Source organism: Corvus hawaiiensis, chromosome 3 (assembly GCF_020740725.1).
Source record: "Corvus hawaiiensis isolate bCorHaw1 chromosome 3, bCorHaw1.pri.cur, whole genome shotgun sequence".
NCBI classification, from domain to species: Eukaryota; Metazoa; Chordata; class Aves; order Passeriformes; family Corvidae; genus Corvus; species Corvus hawaiiensis.
The window spans coordinates 73,217,138-73,237,316 of record NC_063215.1 but is presented as its reverse complement, the minus strand read 5'-3'; the positions used below and the strand labels follow the sequence as shown (position 1 = coordinate 73,237,316).

Below are 20,179 nucleotides of genomic sequence, written 5' to 3'. Positions count from 1 at the left end.
GGGGGCTGCTGCGGTGGAGAGCTTGTGCCACAGCAGCAGCAAGGTGAGTTCAGTGGTGCCATGTGGTGCCCACTGCTTTATTTTAGAAACTACAAGCAAGTTTCCATCTGCCTTCATTGTTGTCTTCCCATGAATAGGATGCCCTGAAAGCGACACAGCCACTTCTGCTCCCAGCTGTCACCCCTACCAGTTGACATCCTGAGGAAGAGTAGTGTGACCAGGCCGAGTTTCTGCCCCTCTTTCTCACCTGCGCCATCCCGTTACCCCAACACACAGCAAGGCTGCTTGCTGCAGCAGTGCCCTCAGCAACACCCCTTGGCGAGCACATCCACTGTGCCACATGTCACTGGAAACACTTCCCAAGGGCCACGTGTAACCAGGCTGCAGTGCTTTCTGTTCGCATGGAGACCTCCTCCCCGCAGTGTAATCCCACGGCTTATTTCACTCTTGAGCCTTCAAATTGGCTGAATGTGGACGTGGCACTTCTGGGTGGAAGGAAACTTTTTTCTATTGCTGCTGCAGCAATTGAGCCAGTACATTTCTCTTCCAGTATCCTCCCTCTGACATTTCCATTCCAGTCTTACACAGACTTTGGCTGTTGCCTTTGTTAATGCCTTGCATTTACATTTTAAACCAAATGCTGTGATGACAATGGAGCGCCAGCTCATGATGGCAGAATTGAGGAAAATGATGCAGGAAGATCATTTATCTCAAAAATACAGCATTACACCCTACAATGCCACAGCTCCTTGCTGTGTGCTCCCACCTTATCTGCACACAGCCTGGCACTTGTAGGAATTTACTCCTCACATAGAGGATTACAGAGATTAAGGGGGAGATCATCTCAGCAGAAGGGCTCTTCAGGGCGGCTTCTCTGCCGAAGAGGGGCCATACTCAGCATGACCTGGGGATTCACAGGGCCAGGGTACACCTGAGCTTTGTATCAACTTTTTCCTCTAAGCTCTCTGGCTGTTGTCCACACCCAAAGTCCCACTATTCTGTGGGCAAAGCAGGGTGATCCCAGCAAGCAAAACTGTATTGTCAAGAGAGCACCAAAGCAGCTTTCAGGTTGAGGAGGCAGATGAGAGCAGCAGGCACAGGATTTCTGGTAATGTGACCAGGAATAGGTTTTGTCAATCTTAGATGAAAATTTCTCTTTTAACACAGTGTGGGAGTTAACATAGGGGATGTGCCCATGTCTGTGCTGGGCCCAGAAATTAGTGGACAGCAGGAACAGCTGTGTTCAAATGTTCTGTCAAAATATTTAAGCTGAAGGTTGTTTTTTCTGGAGTCATCCCTGACTGTTTTGAGCTTACAGCGTAGGTTATACCAAAGTCCTGCCGTACTTCCCATAACTATTTATCTACTGTTACTCACGGACAACTCTCTTCATCAAATGCTTCCTGGTGTGGCTTCACAAGCTGTGCTATGGCACCAAGGAAAAGTCAGTTTTCCCAGTAAGCAGTAGCAAACCTGGGGAGACAATTAATTGTGAGAGGTTTATTGTATGGCACATAGCCATTCTGGTGCACAAACTATGCCACACTCTCCCAGATGCTCCTCCTCGTACTTCACTGAAGACGCCAGTCCAAGGCAGCCATCTAACCCATCTGCAGGAGTGCCCCTGTTTGGAACAACAGGGCTTGCTGTGGATGTGGGTGCATGGCTGGCAGCACCCTCCACAGCCCTAGGAGTCCTCGGGGAGAAGCTTCCTTACAACTGGGCTGAGTAAGGAAATCTCTGCCATAAGGAGGTTTCCGTTGAAAGCTGGAGCCAGCCTACGAAAAGCAATTCACGCTTGGTGAAACCAGCCAAAGCAGCTAAAAGGAAGCTTTGTTGTATAGGGCAGAGAGAGGAGTCTCTCAAAGTGGGCACTGCAGCTCAGGGTCATGATCCATGTCAGGGCAAGGCTGTCCTTTGGGGCGTCATGGCACTACAGTGGATGCTTCAGGGATCTGGGCTGTGATATCATATGAATCCAGTGGTATTTACTGAACAAGAATCAGGCCCACAAGACAGTAAAAGCACATGTTTCTATTGTATATGAAATAGTGATAGCTAATTCTGTGTGTGGGGAGCACATTCTTGGCAGGAGGAATTTGTTTTCCCCAGGATGAATCCCAACATAAACTCCATTTTTGTCCTTTCATTTGAGTACAGTGTTTCTGTTCCTCTCATACTAATCTTGTTTCACGTCATTTAATTTAAACTGTGCCTGTGTATTTTGTTTTCAGAGCATGAGGCTGGCTGCCTATGACACCCTGGCAGTCAACCCTCGCAGTGTCTTAGGAAGCAGGTTTAAGCCTCTAATGAAGTTTGGGACTGGCTTTTGCAATGTGTCTGCTTCCTTTTGCACTCCCGGTGTCGCCTGTGGCAAGTGGCTGGTACAGTCAGTGCTGTGCAGGACTGAAGGCCGGACTTGAAGTGGGTATAGTGTTTGTGGAAGGGAAGAATGGATCCAGGCCACATGCTGAGCATAGGCAGCATCTGTCAGGGTCATGAGCATCCCTGAACAGCCCAGCACGGCTCCAGCAGGTGAGAAGTTGGGCTGGGGTTTGTGGTGTAGATGGGCAGCTCTTCTACTGATACGGAGAGGCAGTTAACAGGTGTGGCAGGGAATAGGCTGCTGCCAGGAGGCAATTTTGCAGAGGACAAGGGACATTGAGTGACACAGTGCAGAACCAGCAGCTCAAATGAAAGTGTCCGTGTACAGCAGCCAAAGTACAGGGTCATCACATCCAGAGACGGGCAAGTTCTGCATAGCTATGATTTGATACAAGGGACTGGCAGGCAACAAAACCCAATCAACACAAAAAATGTGTTTCCTCTACCTTGCAGTCTTCTACCTGCTGCAGCAGAAGGGCTGTGGGCTGATGTAGACTTGTGGATGGGGAGATCTGATTAGCCTCAAAGAATGGATGCGGGTTTTTTTGGGTATTCATCTGGTACAGCCCTGTCTTCTAGGAAAGTGGATCAAAACAATGCTTTCATCAGAGTCCAAATAATGATCTTTACATGCCCAGTCTCAGGAAACAAACAGCTTGAAATTCATGACAGCACTGAAAACCTATTTGTCCATCATTGTCAGTGGGAAATTTAATTCTGCTCAGGTTTTGTCAAAACACCCCAATAAAGTACTTCAGGGCCCTGGGGAGTTTCCAGGTTTGAAAGTAAGCAATGGCAGTGCCTGCCAGGGCACTGTGCTGGCTGCCCCCCACACACCTTGCAGGCTGCTGGCCACAGTCCCAGCCCCGCAGGCTGATTCATTCCTTCTTTGTGTTACTGAATTTCCATGCAGTCGGCAGCTCCCAGCTCTGCTGCCAGGCAGGAACACGCTGTAGGCAGGTCTCCCCCCCCACCCCTGCAGCTCCATCCCAACTCTGCCAGCAGGGCCAAGCTGCACCTCATCACCTCCTGTGTCCTGTTGCCCACTGCCACATTCGGGACACAAACAAACTGCTGGTGCTTCTGCTCTTTGTGCCAAGGCTGAACCTGCTCAGGTTGCCTCCTGCTCAGGGATTCACAGCATCCCCAGCCTGGATTGCACACACGAGCTCCTGACTCCCCACTGCTGCTGCAGCTGATCCAGCGTGTCCCCTGGTGCTACCATGCCATGTTCTCACCCCAGTGGGAGCAGGCAGCTGCCTGCCACCCCCTCCTGCTCCTACCCTGGTGGTGCTGGAGATTTGAGCCAGGTCCCACCCCTTGAGTGGAAAAACCCCAAACCGGACTCCTGCAAGGCTTCTTGCAAGCTCCACATAGCAGATCGGATGGGCACCAGCTTCCCATGGCTTCAGCAGGAGCAGGGAGCTAGGGGCTTTGCTGCCAACCCTGGGCCCTCAGCATCCTGGTGCCCACAGGGGTGAAGGGAGGAAGATGACCCCACACTGCTTCAAGATGTGAAAGGACTGGGGAAAGAGTGAGATTTCACCTCCTGTTGTCACCTCTCCCCTTGCTCTTTGCAGCCCTCTCTCTCCCATGTTTGCAGCCCCTCCCTGTTTGTACCCTGTTCAGGTGCTGGCTGTTGCAGCAGAAGCTGAAACTTGGATTTTTTTCTCCTCTTTAAGGTGTGTGCCTCTCTTTCCCCAGAGGAAGAGAAGAGGAGCAAAAAAAGCCATCTATTTGCTGCAGACTGTGACTGGCTTATGTAATAACACTGCCTTTCTCTCCTTGTTTTAGGGAGTGCTGCCGATTTTTTGGAGACAATGGCTTGACTTTGAAGGTGTTTTTTACCAAGGCAGCACCCTTTGGTGTTCTTTGGACACTCACAAACTACCTTTACTTACATGCAATAAAGAAAATAAACACTACGGATGTCTCCGTGTTGTTCTGCTGCAACAAAGCTTTTGTGTTCTTGCTTTCATGGATCGTTCTGAGGGACAGGTTCATGGGAGTGAGGGTAAGTGACTCCTTATCTGTCTCCCTTCTTCCCCCTCACCCTTGTGTCTTTCCTTTACCCCTTGCCTCCTGCCAGCTGAGTCAAGCAGCACCCATGCAGACAGCTGAGCAGGCACAGAAGTCCTTGCAGAGCAGGGATGCATCCTTCCCTGCAGCCTTCCCAGGTGCCTGTGATCTCCTGGAGCCCCTGGCTCCCCCAGCCCAGTGCCTTTGTGCATATTGCTTCAGGAAAGAGGTAACTTGCTCCAGAGTGTGTCACAAAGGATATGTGCTATCTCTGTGTTGCTGTGGATGTGTGAGCCTTTGCCAATGCCTTCCAAGTGACTATTCCCAGGCTGCCACCAGACCTTGTTGTTTCTAACTGCATATTCTTGCAAGCCCTGGCTACACACAATGCCCTTCTGGTCCCAGCCTGGGAATTTAACAGGGCCCTTTACACCTTTCTATGTGTGACAGCAGGCTTGCAGGGTGGGACAGTTATCTTTTGCATCCATGTCAGGTAGCAGCAGCTGCGGACAGGAGAGGAGAGCTGGGCTGCCCTCACCCACCTGTGGCCGAAACGTGTGTCTGCATGTGTCACTGAGGGAGGATCGGTGTCCACAGGGACTTGCATCTGGCCAGCAGCTGTGGGCTGCTCTCCTGGTGGCACCCCAAATGTTTGCTTACACCTTTAGTTCTGCACCCCACGCAAATGCCTCTGCAGCAGCAGCAACAGAGCCACGTGCAGAGGGTTTATCAGAAAAGCCCTCAGCTCCCTGCTGACCCTGCTGCCATTCCAGCAGCCCTCAGCACATCATCGTGTCCTTTGGCAGCAGAGTGGGTGGGTGGGTAACCCACCACCCTGGGGCCAAGGAGCTCCTGCCAGGGCCAGGAGCAACTGCAGGGAAAAGGTGGGTCCCTCCTGCCTTGCTGCACCAATTAATAGTAATTAATAATCAAGATCAACGGCAATAACTGCAATTATTCCCATCTCCTGTTCACTGCTTGAAGAGCTCCCTGCTCACCCACCCATGCTGGTAGTGCTAAGAAGAGGTTGCTGTATGGAGCAGCTGAGAGTTAACTTTTCAGGAAGTATTCCTCTCTGGCAGGAGAGCTTGGCCAGCCTTTCAGTGGTGGCAGCCAAGAGGCTGCTCAGGGGATGGTTGCAAAATGTACCTGCCAAAAGCTCGGCATGGCCAGCTGGTGTCTGCCCACCCCTCTGCCCAAGTAGCCTTACCCTGAAAACAAATTAACTGTGATTTTTGAGTGCAGAAGCAAGGGTATCCTGAAATGATCCTGAAGGTAAAGAAGTCTCATTGTTATCAAAGCTGGACGTGCTGGCCATTTTGATAAATGAAAATAAAAAAAGGTATTTTTGTGTCTTCACGTCTCTTGTGGCTCTGTCAGCTGTAGCACTGGTGGGACATCAGGAGAGATGTTGTGTGGAGGGGTGACCACTGTGGTCTGCACCTGCAGCTTGCTCCTCAGTCTGAATGGGCCATCTGTCACCGTGGGACATGGCTGTGGTGTGGAGGGAAAGAAGCCAACCTGTGTGTGTAGGGATACCTACATGGGCATGTACATGTTGGAGCAGAGGTGCTTCTTGGGCTCTCCGGAGTGCATGGCCATGATGGAAGAGCCAGGACTCTCAGGGACTTTCTAGCAGCTTCTTGGGAAGGTTGTCTTGTGCCATGGCAGGGGACATGCACTGGGGGATGAATCCTGTTCTGGGTGCCTTCCTTTTCAGAGGGGCAGAAAGAGTGGAAGGAGCAGAGAAGCAGACCCAAGTGGTGGTCCCGGCCATGTCCAGCTGTCTTTTGTTTCCTATCAGCACTGCTTTGGGAAAGCAGCAATGAAGCAGAGAAGCGGAACAGGGACGAGGGCAGTGGTGGCTGTGTGATGCTCCTGCCATGTGTTCCAGCCCCTCACTGTGGCACCTGGCATTGGTGAGGTTGTGTATGGGGGGGTCTTCCTGAGAAGGAACAAGCTATCTCCTGAACCCAGGAAGGAACACAGCTGTCTCCTTCCCAGGTGACAGGCCAGCAAGGGACCTGGGTACAGGGAGAAGGGGTTTGCAGACAGACTGGGCTATTCACTCTTAAGCAGTTGTGGCATCCTGACATGTGGCAATACGGGAGTGAGGAGGCACTTGTGCTTAGGGATTGGAAGGGCACATGGCAGCACAGCAGTTCTACTGCCCAGCTTTGTGTGACACAGTGGGAGTGCTGGGGCACTCCTGTCTGCAGAGGGACATAGCATGGAGTCTTTGGAGACAATTATTTTCTTCCCTCTTTTCTCTCTTTTCTGTACAGCCCATGTGAAAAGCAACTGGCAGCAAGAGTGTCACTGCTGGGGGATAGCCTCAGGATGACCCCAGCACACTGCCTTCTTCCTGAGACTGGCAACCAGGAGGAAGGACAGCTGCTAGGGCCTCGCTGCGAGTGACCCAGGGGCTGCAGCCACCATACAGCCCGGCCCCAAAGTGCGTGGTCCCTCGGGGCCACACTGTGCCAGAGCTGCTGACCCTGTTAGAAGCACCCTTTGAGAGGGTATTTGGCAGACAAGGCTGCAAGGGGGAGAGTGCCTTGCCCCACAGTGAGTGCCTTCCCACGCTCCTGCTCCATCCCCAAACCAGTGCAGCAGGATGGATAGTGCCACAGCAAAGCTCTGACTGCAAATTTGGGTGTCCCTGTTTATGCTCACTGACAGGGGCAAGGTGAGAAAGGCAGCCACTCAGTGGAGTTAAAGCAAGTACAAGTATCCTCCTTGGCCTTCAGAAGTGCAACTATTAGCTCTATAATCCTGTAAATCACAATTTGGCTGGAATTTAAATGTAAGGGCAAGCTGCAAGTTCCCATCCTTGCCATTCAGGTACTTTTAAGTGCCTTCACCTCCCATAATGAAGTTGAGCTCTTCCCCCTTGCCCTTCGCTGGGCTGGGCTGGGCTGTGCGCCGTCAGAGAAGACACACACATAACGAAGCTGTGAGTGCCTGAAGCACTGCCTCTGCAAACCCTGCAGTGCTGTGACATTTGTGGGCTCTGTGGTGTGCAAGCAGTCTGTCACCACCACTAACAACATGCTTGATAGACAGGCTGAAAGGCTTTCACAGAAGGTGTGTGTAACACCCCTGGCAGGTCAGCAGGAGACTGCGAGGTGAGGCCAAGACTCATCTGACACTTGTGACATGCTTGATGGAAGAGACAAGGACCTCTGTCCCAGCAGAACTATTTACAGACTGCATTTATTTGCTTTGATCTTTGACTTCGGTGTTTCCCTCCATGCTACAGTGAATAAAACAGCTTGGGATCCAAAAGAGCCATCACTTGCAAGTGCCTCCTGTGTACATAACATATAGAAAAGCACATCTGCCTGTGGGACTTGGAAATAAATATCCTCTCAAATGTCAGACTGTAGTCTTCCCTTCCAACCAGGCAGAGCCACAGTCTCTTGCAAGGTGCTCTGAAGCTGATCAGCTCCCGATGTTAAAAGCAAAGCTGGAGACTTTTCATTCTGCAGTTCATGAATGCACCCCGAGCTTCCAGTGCAGAGGCGTTACAGCTGCCTGCGGGGGTTGAGGCAGGCTTCCTTCGCCGATGCACCTGGAGGTGCCAGCTGGATGCCACAGCCCTGGCTTGTGGTTGTGGATCTCCTCAGCTCTCCCATGAAGGCTGGACAAACCCCATGCAGCTCACAGGAGGACAGCCACACCTGGAGCAGATGCTACAGGAAATGCTGCATCTTCCACTCTTTGTCAACTCATCTGTAGCACAGGTGATGTTGAAGGAGTTGCCATCTTTCAGATAACCCTGAGCCATCTACCTTGCAGCTCTCCAAAGAGCCATAGTTAGTCAGAGCAAAGGTGCCTCTGCCCCAGAAGCCTGCCTGCAGCAGCTGCCAATAGTGGACACCTGGAGAAATCGGTCTAAATAGGAAAAGCCGGTAATGATATTTCCTCATGAGACTTTCCAGCCTCCAACAATTTGAGGCTCAAGGACTTCCTGAGATGGAAGCAGTGTTTCTATAGCTAAGTCATTAATGGAATTTTTTTCTTCCATGAGTTTATCATTGTAAACTTTTCACATCCACAGTGTGCAACAGCAAAGCTTTCCTTCACTTAATTATGTGTTGGATGAAGGCAAATCTCTTTTTCCTTGTTCTGCACCTACCTCATGCTAGTCTCATTCAATGACCTTTTTTCTTGCACCTCTGAAGCCACACAGAGTGTCTGAATTTTTATCTGACAAGCATCAACACACTGGTGAGAGAACTGCTGAGCTCCTTCAGCACTGCCTGTCTGAAACAGCCCCCCACTGCTGTAGAGTCATGCAGGGAGGGTTCTCTCCTTGACTTATAAAGAAGCCTGTCCTGGACCAAAAGACCCAGTTACACCACCACAAAACTTCACTTTAGAAATGATGCCCCACAGCTGTACGTGGAGAGACCAGATACCAACTGGGCTGCAAGCCAAGACACTGCATCTGAACCTCTCCAAATCTGCAGCGTGTATACCCAGCCTCTGCACCATGTGCTGGGCTCCACCCTGACCAGGTCATAAATCAGCATTCTGCCTTATGCCACCCCGCCATTGTACAGCAACACCTGTGGAGAAATTGATAAGGTTTTGTTTGCAAAAATGGGCCATTTTTATGCTAGGGGAAATTGAAGGTGTTGATGTCAGTGTGCGGGAAGTATCTGCTAGATGATTGTCTGGTTTATAGGTGTCTCCTGGCACCATCTCCAGCTCAACCGAGGGAAAAGGCTGCTGGTGCTGCTGGGGTTGGGACCTGCAGCTGTTAAAGGGGCTACCTCACCACATCTTGCTCATCAGGCAGCAACAGAGCTTGGCACACAGACTTTCCCCCTGCATCTTCACTGCAGCCCTGGTATCTCTGGTGGGAAGCAGGAAAGATGAGAGGAGACTCATGGATGTGTAGACAGCTGCAGCCTGTGGATGTGGCTTACAACCCCAGTCTGGTCCTGGGAGGGGGGACAGTTGGCTGGCACTTTCCCATCTGTAGATCAAAATAAACTAATATCCCAGTCATCTTGGATGCCTCACCACAGCTGTGCAGCCACAAGGCATGTGGTCTAAGCAGGGCTTCCCTCACATCCCTGCAGAGCCAGGAAGCATGAGCATACAGAAAGCCCTATTCACCCCAGAATTAACACCCTGAGAGGCTGAAGGTATCTGACAGGACAATCCCAGAGAAGCCAGGGGTTTCTTGCTGACTGGTAAATCAGGGTCAGCCTGTCCCCTGCCTTTGTGAAAGCTCCCTCTGCTTGGGAGACGCCCCTCAGGCATTGCGGTGTGCGTAGTTGGCTGAAAAAAATTCCTCCTACTCTCTGCAATGATTCATCTAGACTGGAAAGTAGTTGCATGAGTTTTATTCCCCTGTTTATTTCTATAACCTTTTTCCTCCAAAACTTCAACAGGACTCGAAGCCTTTTCTGCAAGCTCCAGGGAATTATTACTTGTGTATTATTGTCACGCACAGGCTGCAGGGACCCACTGATGGGGAGGCTCAGTGACAGAGATTAAATCCCCACTTCAGCTCAGTCGGAGGCAGTGAGCCCTGCGGTCTGGCTTGCCACACATGCCCAAACAGCCACTCCTTTGCAGCTCTGCCCGCAGCTTCCCTGTAGCCAGGGAAACCACGAGGGCAGGCAGCATCTGCTCCCTGGGTATTGGCCCGGGCTTGCTACTATTTTCCACATAAGCAGATGATGCAGAAGTACTGCGCTCACATGTAAATCTGCCTGCCTGTTTCTCCATCGTGGAGGTTGTCTAGTAACACTTTCTTGCTTTCTTTCTTTGTCTCCAACCAGATCGTGGCTGCTATATTTGCCATTGCAGGGATAGTTATGATGACGTACGCCGATGGGTTTCACAGCCACTCTGTTATTGGGATAGCCCTGGTGGTGGGCTCTGCCTCAATGTCTGCTCTCTACAAGGTAAGCACACCTGGCTCTCCCCCCCACAGAAAGATGCCTCGTCCCCCTCGTCACTCACTTTGGCTGTTCCTGTCTTACTTGCAAACTTCTGTGCAGTTCAGTGCCATGTGCCCTTCTTTGAGAGCTCTGCCATAAACACACTGGCTCTGCAGCAGTGCATTCAGGTGTTCACTTGCTTTGGTGTCTGCTCTCACTTAGGATAAAAACTCCTATTTCCTTGGAATAGTCTTCTCCAGTACTCCTCCACCAGGGGGAGGATTTACAGATGTCCCACCTTCATGAAAAATGAGGCTGCTTTTCCATAGATTCTGGATTTAATCACTGATTCTGGAAGCACCCTGCAGAGATTTAGCTTCTTTAAGTCCCTTTGTTACCTCCCCTTGCCAGTCCTCCTTCACTAACATACATAGCCCGTGTTGAGCTTAAGAGTATTGCTTATCATGGAAGCAATCGCATCCTTAAAATGCAAAGCACATGCCTACGAACCAAGTACTCATCCTGAGAAGCTGGATGAGTTGCACTACATGTAAGATGCTGCCTTCTCTGCTGAGCAGAGCCATTTCACTCAGACTGAGACACTTCTGGGCACTTGCCTCTGTGCTGCTCATGGCACTCAGAGTCAGAGCCCACAGTGAGGAATAACCATTTGTAGGGTGTGGTTCACCCACCCTGGCTCGGACATGTAGATTAGGAGGAGATGTAGACATCTCCATCTGGTCTAATGAATTGCACTGTACCAGTCATCCAGCAGGAATTAGCCAGGAGAGCCCTGCAGCCCCAACACCAGCAGTCCAGGGAAACTTGCCAAACTGAGAAGCATCTGCCTGTGCCCCTCAGCACAGTGCTGCGATGCTTTCTGCTCACTTTTTCAGATCAGATGATGTCTTACTTTAGGAAGGTCATGAAGTTTCATACAGCTCATTCCTCGAGACATGGCTCTCCAAACCAGAGAAAATTAAAGGCTAGAGCGTAGTTCTGTTCCCCTTCCCATGACACTGCTGCTCTTCCTGGGAATGGGAGTCTCAGGGCTGCTCCACCAGAGCCCGTGCACAGGAGGGTGGTGGTGGCAGTGCCAGCAGGGTGCAGTGTGCTCTGCATGTCAGGACAGATGAAGCTCTGCAGCTTGTTGTGCAACACATGCCACTGCCACTGCTGCTGCCACCCTGCTCTTGCTTTCCACAGTCTGGCTCAGTTTCCATGAGTTGTGTGTGCCAAAGGGGCAGGCAGATCTGCAGGCAGACAAATCTCACCATGTGCAGCAGAGTCACTGCTGTCTGTGTCTGGGGTAGGAGGACAGGTCGAGGTGGCCCTGGCAGGGGCAACACGCTGTCCTCAGGTGACAGATGAGGAGTAAGTGGCTTTTGGGAGATTTTGCTCCATATTGCAGAGCAGCAACACAGCTGCACTGGCCAGTGATGGCTGGGGGGTGGTAGGAGTGGGCAGAGCCCTACATGCACGGCAGCCCTGCAGACTTGCCTGCTCTGTGTAGGCAAAGGAGAGAACTGACACTGGTGAGAGGGGCTGCCAGTGCAGCATGAACCACTAAGTCAGAGTCCATTGGCTGTCCAGGTTTGCAGCCAGTAGCAGAGGAAAACTGTACCCACAGACCATGGTATCCAGCAGACTCTCTGCAGCTCTGTGGTGAAAAGCCAATGCAGACTCCATACAAGACCTGTCCACAGGCACTCCCCAGCCACAGATGGGCTACTCACATCCTTCATTTCTACTGTCTTTTTTCCTTCGCCCACTAACAAACCAGAGCTTTTAAATCCCTCCCTGCAGTCTCATTAACCAGGCTGCATCCGTGCTCTGGGCTGTGGGGCTGCTGCTCTGCTGTCTGCCTTCTGGAGATGAGTTCCCAGGGAGAAGGTGGAAGGACAGCCAGCCAGCATGGCCTATGCTTGCCCACCACCACAGCACTGCTCAGGCGGCAGCCAAAGGCCTGGACCAGTGATGTCTCATGCAGGGAGATAACACATTGCTTTGTCTCCTCCCGGCTGCCCTGCTCCACAGTCTTCTTAATGCCAAGTTTTCTGGAGGTGCAGAAAAAAGACTGAAGGGTCTAAGCTAGGGTTGAAGGGTCTATGCTAGGGTTAGTGACATTTCCTTTCAGGACATGCACAGAAAAATGTGCTGAGTCCCCTTTCTGCATGGACTCAGTTGGCAGCTGCCCCTGCCTGTGCTCCAGGAGGTGCCAGGAGGGTGAAGGCTGGGCGACACAAGCTGCTTATCACAGTTTCATGAGCAGCCATCCCAAGTGTCCAGCAAGCATCACTGCATAGGTGCCAGAACAAAACACCAGCCTTCCAGGGATGTGGTGCAAGACAGTTAAACCCATGTATTTTCCTCTTTTAGGTTTTATTCAAACTTCTTTTGGGCAGTGCTAAATTTGGAGAAGCTGCCTTATTCCTGTCTGTGTTAGCTGTCTTCAACGTCCTCTTCGTTACCTGTATTCCTGTCATCCTTTATTTTACCAAAGTGGAGTACTGGAGCTCTTTTGACATCATTCCTTGGGGGAACCTCTGCGGATTTTCAATTCTTTTATTGAGTGAGTAGATGGGGGGGGGCTCTCACACTGCTCGGGGTGGAGGAGGGTGCCAGAAACTGGCCACTGGAGGAAGCTGCAAACCTCTCTCATACTGTAGCTGTTTTCCCTTCTTCTCAAACTAATTAGTAGCTTGAGATATTATGAGAGGGCCCAATCCTAGAGGCAATGTAGACCTTGCTTCTGCTGTTATTACCACACCAAAATACTGTGGCTCTCTTTAGAAGGTGCTGTGGGACTAAACTGTAAAGCTTGTCCTAACTCCTACTCGTGAACTCTGTGTCACAGAGACAGGAGATGCTTGCCCAGGCTGTGACAGACCAGCCCTGCTAGGAGGGCATTATCTTGGGTTCGTCAGCATCCCCACAGCGAGGAGGTTAGGCCAAGCCAGTCAAGGTCAGACTCTGATGCCTCTGCTGCCTGCAGTAATAGCTAATTGCTACTCCTAAAGAGGAGGAAACTTTTGAAAATGTAGTGTTGAACAGTGATGGAAATCTTGATAGGTGGCAATCCTCTCTTCTGCTGCCACTGCTGTGCCACCAAAGGAGCCCAGGGGAGGGATGCCAATCTAAGTTTTAAAGGTTAATGGTTACCAGAAATGTGGTGTTGTTCAGTGTTAAACTAGATGTGTTGACTTGCTGCCACAGTTGGTCCCTAAACTGGATGATGGAATCACATCTCCTAAAACATTAATTTCTACTGGCAATAGTTCTTCTCTACCCCTGTCTTTAGTCCCAGCTCCTTTTACACTGAACAGTCACAATGCCTGACTCCAGAAGTACCTCCAGGTTACTTATCAGTGGACTCAGTGGAAGGTGTCTGTAAGGAAGTGGTGCAGAACTGGGCAAGTGATCACTGGCGTGTGCAATACATGGGTACTAGTGGTTGGAGCCCCAGCTCCCAACAAGCTCAGTATTGGAAAGGCTCTCTTGACTCTGCTAAAACTAAATCACCTAAAACAAGGGTGAATTTGATCCAAAGCAATTATTAATTTGTCACGAAACACTCTACAAACAGCATATGGTATTACAATGGAGTGATATTATAATCATTCTGTAGTAATGATACTATAATTTCATTGTATGAAATTATATTTAGCAAGTTCCTGCCTGGAAGAGGGTTCGACTTACAGCATCTTCCACCTGCAACTGGAGGCAGCTTTTCCACAAAAAGGCACCCAGACAGAAGCTGCTGTTCAGCTGAAATCTCCCAGATGAGGAGTATTTAGTCTTTCAGCAGGGCCAAGTGAATCACTGGATCGGTATAAAGAATAGGAGTTACTGCACATGACACTGAGAGACTGGCTGTACGCAAAACCCACCCTGATCCTGCCACTGGACTCCAGAGGGATAGAGAGTTCCCCAGAAACAGCAATGTCTCAGGCAGGTGGACATGCAGCAGACAGATCTTTGTCCTCTAGTATCTTCAGGAAAATCAACAGAAGCTGACATACCCTTTATTTGAACAACAAATAGAGTAATAAAGCATAAGTGTTTCAAGTGACATTCCTTCTGCCTAATTTCACTGTACTAAAAGACATTTTTCTTTCCTTCATCAGCATTCAATATTCTACTAAATTTTGGGATTGCTATTACCTACCCCACCTTGATTTCTCTTGGAATTGTACTGAGTGTCCCAGTGAATGCAGGTAAGATTTTCTGTCTTTTCCATCTTAATGAATACATTAAATCTGTGGCCTTTCAAATACACAGCAGGGGTAAAAGAAAATAGATTTATTAAACATGTTTTGCATCTTCTCTCAAAGGCTTACAGAGATGACACTGATTAAAAATTTATTCTTTATGTGTTAAATATGTATCGTGTAATATTACATGGATATTCATAATCCCTAGAATTGGGTTTTTAATTACTGTCCGAAAAAGCCTGCATACTGAAAAACAAAGTAGATTTGAAAACATTCATCTCTGGGCTAGAATGAAAACCCATGGATAAAGCAGAAATCAATTCTTAATGATTTTTTCAAGGCAGGCTTAACACTAAATTAAAACAAATAAAATTGCTTACATTTTAGAGCAGATATGTACTAGTAACTCTGCTTGCCTTGGTAAATAACATTGCAGGTGTTTATCAAGAGCACTGGACAATTCAGTTTTGGGCATGTCCTGGTACATTTCTCTGACAGTTTTCTGAAATTTAGTGAAAGCCAAGAGACTGCAGAGTCTGAGAGGGCTGGGCAGGGGAGTGCAGACACAACCCCAATCTAAAGCAGCTCCTAAAACCCAGCATGCTCAGCTGGTGCCACGGTGCAGGTGGCAGCTCCCAGCTTCATGCTGACTAAGTGCACACAGAGCCAGGCACTGCTCTGGCAGATTTGGCTACCAAAAGGTGTGATCCCCCCAGAGTGTGCACACAGCTCAGCCCAGGAAGTGTTTCTTACTCCTCAGGGCAGCAAGAAAAATTTGCAATCAGGAACTGCTGTGCAGGGAAGAGAAATGCCCCTTTCTCTGTGTCCCAGGACCTCAGCAGGAGTTCCTGTGCTATTGGTGGCAGGGCATACCCTGCTGTGTGGTCAACCAGCAGGAAATAGTGCCCCTGTCATCACTGCCTCCATGGCCATGTACTCCTGCCACAGCCAGCCCTCAGAGCTAGGGAGGTGAGGGGAGGGAAGGGGATACTGTCCTAATGCCTTTTCCTATATAATAACACCCATTCAATGTCCCACACAGTTGTTGATCACTACACGAGTGAAATTGTCTTCAACAGTGTCCGAGTAATCGCCATCGTCATTATTGGCCTGGGCTTTCTCCTGTTGCTCTTGCCAGAGGAGTGGGATGTCTGGGTAATAAAGCTCCTCACACGTCTCAAAGTCCGGAAGAAGGAAGAAATTCCCGAAGGGAATGGAGACATTGCTTCAGGACTGCCTAATAAAAGCCGGAGAACTCGCCCTTCCATGTCATCCTTTGCTCATTAAATGCTCTTTTTACCAAAACTTTGTGGTTAACGTTATATATGATGATGCAAAGGTCTTTTCTTGGGAAGAAGCACACCTGTCCAACATGGTGTACATACCTGTACAGTTTTGATATGATCACCATCTAAAGCATCGTCTTGGCATGTCCAGTTTGCTTGTACTTTTTTCACATCTGACCTTTCACTTAAGTAGTACACTGAAAAAAACTGCAAACCAAGAACCTCTCTTCTCTTTTTAAATGAATGTAATATATAGTCAAAATATATTTGCATAGGTTATTTTAAAGAATGACTTTCATGAAAAGCAGGGCAGATATTTTGAACATTAGGTACTGAATGATGCATTGCACACTGTGATTTAAAAGAAACAAATGCTATGCTACATCACATGTTTATTTTTGACCAGAGCTGTACTTTGAAAGTTTTCAAGGAGCAAAAAAAGGGAATCTTTTCGGGGACGGGAAGATGGGGGGAAGAGTGGAAGGAAGATTTAGAAATCACTCTATGTAGATGAGCGCATGTTGCGCTGCAAACAGGGAAAATTCAAGCGCAAAAAACTGCTTGCACTAAAGCACTAGAGAGAAAGCAGTCTAGAGCCCAAATCTCCTTATTCTGCATATGACTGTAGTCCACGCTGAGAATCATGCAAGAGAAATCCAGTGCCTTCTACAGAACTCTTGTCTTTATCCACACAGAACCAGGTCCTGCTGTGAGGCACTTGCAAAGGCAGGGCTCAGGTTTGTGGCCCCAAAGGACCCCAAATTCCCACCGACATCAGGACGTGCCTCCTGTACACTCTGTGGCTTCTGTGGGAACATGGGGCCCAGGGGACTGCAAGTTCGAGCGCAGGAGACCTGGTTCTCTTCTCACTTCACAGGTTTTACCCCTGTGTGGAGCTGCGCTTGATTAATGCCAATGTGAGGAAGGGGGAGTCTTGGTCATGTGTGGGACAATCCGACCGAAAATGATCAAAGGGGCTGGCAAGAGCGTGGTTGCTGATGTACAGTCTGAGAGCATGGACTAAGGGGGTGAATCGCCAGTTGCTTTTACTCCATAATTGTGAGTGTTAAGAGTTAAAAATGTAACATATTTACATCAAATGTAACACTTTTTATGAAACTTGTAAGCACCAGGATGTTTACTTACGCGATTTTGGTTCGCCATTAAATTTCTATCTGTGATAGATCACATGCTATGTAAAAAGGGGGGGGGGAAGGTTATAGTTTACTATTTTTGAAGTTTACATTGTTGCATACAAAATTAAAAGTGTTCTTTTGAACTGCTGCCATAGCCTAAGGTCCCTGCTGCCACTGAGGTCCTCTTTGTCTCAGGCAGGGGTGGCATCCACTTCAAAACATTTTAGCAAATCAACTTCAGATTCCATTATCTGTTTGGCAAAGCTAAATAATAAAAGATTTTAAACTCAGCCTTGGTCAGTGCTATCCGTTTCCTTCTCGTGACTGAACCTTTATTGCAGTTCTGCTGTGGGTAGTATTTGGCCAAAGTGATCAGAAGGGAGAGACACAATCATCAAAGCAGCCAAGGCTGCATCTCAATGCACTGCTAGCCTGTCTGTCCAAGACAGCAAAGCCTGCTCCAGGCTACCTGGACAAATCCATCTAGAGGGATGCTGTTAGGCATCAGTCAGGAAACAAACGTCCAGCAGAAGTAGACCAAAGGAAAAATTGATCTTTGAATGCATCAGTGAGCAGCCATACATGCATATGCTAACAGGTATTTGGGGGCTGCATGTGGGACATGAATTTGTACATTAATAATCAGGCCCTAGTCCTGGCTGTATGTTTGTCCCCACCATATTGCTTGATGACCACACACTAAAGACTTGCTAACAGAGATTACACACCTGAATTTTTAAATCTATTTCTTTGGAGAGCAGAGGAGGGTAAAGGCACAAGACAGGAGCACAAGTGCAACTCCAGTAACGGCATTGAGGGCCACACATAGAGACTTGACCTCAAAGCTCCCAGATTAATGTTTATTCCATCTTCGGACAAATCATTTTGTCATCCTTGGAGATGTCATCCTCCCCAAGCTTCCTCTCTGAGCAAGACAGAGAATATACAAACAGTGTTTCCATTTTCCATTGCCCCAAAAAGTGGCATCTTCTGTGATCTCCACACTTCATTTTGTTCTGTGTTTGATGCAGTTTGTAGGTATTCAAAAGCCTCCAAATGCCATTTTAAAAACTGCAACTAACGTGTGTTTTTAACCAAAATGGAAGCAGGTTTTTTAGCATTCAGCATGGATTCAGTGGGGGAACTTATGCACCAGAATGGACAGGAGCATTAGTAAAACTGTGATTTACCAGATGCAACTAAGTCATTGCTTCTGTTGGCTCGTCCTTCCTGAGAACAGGCTGAACACATGCAAGGGCTGGGATTTCAAACAGCACTTCAAGAACCATCCCTCTCCTGAGTGGGAACTGTGCAAACTAGATTTACCCACGTTAAGCAGTTCTGAGCTGGCCATATTAACCAGATGAAATGACCTATATTTCTTCAGGCAACACCTTGCCCTAGGCATAAGCACCTGACTTGACAGTAAGTCACTGCATAGCAAGACCTTCCAGACAGTGAAGTCCAGGGTGTGATTAGGAGAACAAGAACTCCCCATGTCCATATGGTATGTGTGCACATCTCTAAGTGCCAAAACATCACAGATCTGAAGCTGAGGAATGAAAAAACTGGAGTTGTTGGCTTTCACCAGAACAACAAGCCAGAGCAAACCCCTCTGAGAAGGCATTAGATGTAACTGGGCCACCCTTCAGGTGAAGGCAAGATTGAACTCCTGATCTCAGACTGTTGAAGGATGCCCAGGACAAATTCAGTGCCTTGGAGAGCAGGGCTGAGCTGTGGCAGACTCTCCTGCTTGCCCTCAGAGGTCAAAGCACTGTGTGCAATCTCTGCAGCAGTCTGTGAGTGAGACCCACTGCTGGCCTCTACGGACCCCACACTGCTCTGCAGGGCCATACCTGCTCTGCAGCACAGAGAAACACAAGCCTGGAATTAGCACTTTTAGCCCACCATTGGCCACCTTGAACCTCCTCCTTAGGCAGAACTGCAGGTCTCTCCAGTGTGAGGTTTCTTAATGTGTCTCTTAAGCCGGTCTCCTGCATTATCATTGTGTGTCTCCTGCCCTCACAGAGAACTGCCAGCCACAAGTGTGCACCCTTATTCAAGGGCTGACCTTGACTGGCAACCTTCTGCCCCAACTCAGCCCTCAAAGTGCCCAGTAACAATCCAGTGGGCTTGTTATAACAGCAAGTTGAGAAAAAAAAATCTCAGAAAAGCAACTAGCATCAACAGACCTCATTGCAGCTGCTGGTTTTCACTGCTGCACAATACAGCAGTGAGAAGGCACAGCAGTTCTCCTCCTCCCTTGTGTGCCTTTGTCCTTGTCCTGTTGTCTCCTGCTGCTACCTTTATAATAATTTTTTATTGCAACTCTCCACAGTGACAGCATGAGCCTTTTATCAGCACATGGGTCAGATACAGGCTTATTTAAAAAAGCTTTTCCTGCTCTTCTGTCTAGAATGGCTGTATTCATATCAGTAGTCTTCAGAAAACAGCCATGAAGGGCAGAAATCCAACCACAATAATCAACAGATGAACAAAAGACACTGAAACCAATATGTAGCTTAACTGTTTTGGGAGCTGAGGGTAGACTAGCAGGACCTGTAGATCACCACGTTCTGGGGCTGAATTAATGTTTCCTGTGAGCTCAGGAACAAATCTCTCACCCCCAGCTCTCCAGAGTGCTCTAAACCAAAACTAGTGCAATATTGAGCTGGTCAGAGTTACTAAAGATACTGTATCTTCCACTTACAGAGAAGGCAACATGACCAGGCTGACACCATTTCTGGTCAAAGGCCTGTCTGCTACGGTGTCTGCAGGCCCAAAAACAAACTGAGAAGTGAAGGTTTCCCAGTGCAGTGAGTCAACACAAAAGTCTAGATGGACTGGCATAGCCATGGATCATATTCCAAATAAAAATGTGCTCAACTGAAACACATGGAAACACCCTTCTCTTCACTGAAAAGGAAGTAGATTCTCCAGCCCTTCAGAAGCCCTAGGAATAGCACCAGCCACCTTGCCTTGGCTGTGTGGGCTCAGACACCAGGCTGGGACTGGGCATTTCTTCAGGGAAGTGGGGAGGAAAAGCGGCCAGAAACAATGCAGCTCATGTGAAGCAGAAGCACAGGAGAGCTGATGATGGAATCAGAAATAAATGCCTTCTGCAAAATAGCTTCCAGGGCAAGATGCCCACCTGTCCATTGCAACAACTCCAGTTTGAAGAAACGGAGTCTGTGCACATGCTGTAAAGTCATAAACTACAGCGAGTTTGGCTCCAT

At 48.9% G+C, this 20,179-nt stretch overlaps 1 protein-coding gene across 2 annotated transcripts in view; it reads left to right on the top strand.

Moving 5' to 3' along the window:
- The window catches only part of SLC35F3 (solute carrier family 35 member F3), a 167,999-nt gene extending 150,766 nt beyond the window's left edge, over nucleotides 1-17,233 (top strand). For both annotated transcript variants that reach the window (XM_048298270.1, XM_048298271.1), the window contains 5 exons: nucleotides 4,180-4,399; nucleotides 10,206-10,331; nucleotides 12,687-12,879; nucleotides 14,435-14,524; nucleotides 15,564-17,233. In XM_048298270.1, the coding sequence (XP_048154227.1) occupies nucleotides 4,180-4,399; nucleotides 10,206-10,331; nucleotides 12,687-12,879; nucleotides 14,435-14,524; nucleotides 15,564-15,808 (874 nt within the window). In that variant the 3' untranslated portion in view covers nucleotides 15,809-17,233. The remainder of the gene's footprint in view (nucleotides 1-4,179; nucleotides 4,400-10,205; nucleotides 10,332-12,686; nucleotides 12,880-14,434; nucleotides 14,525-15,563) is intronic.
- Nucleotides 17,234-20,179: the final 2,946 nt, after the last annotated feature.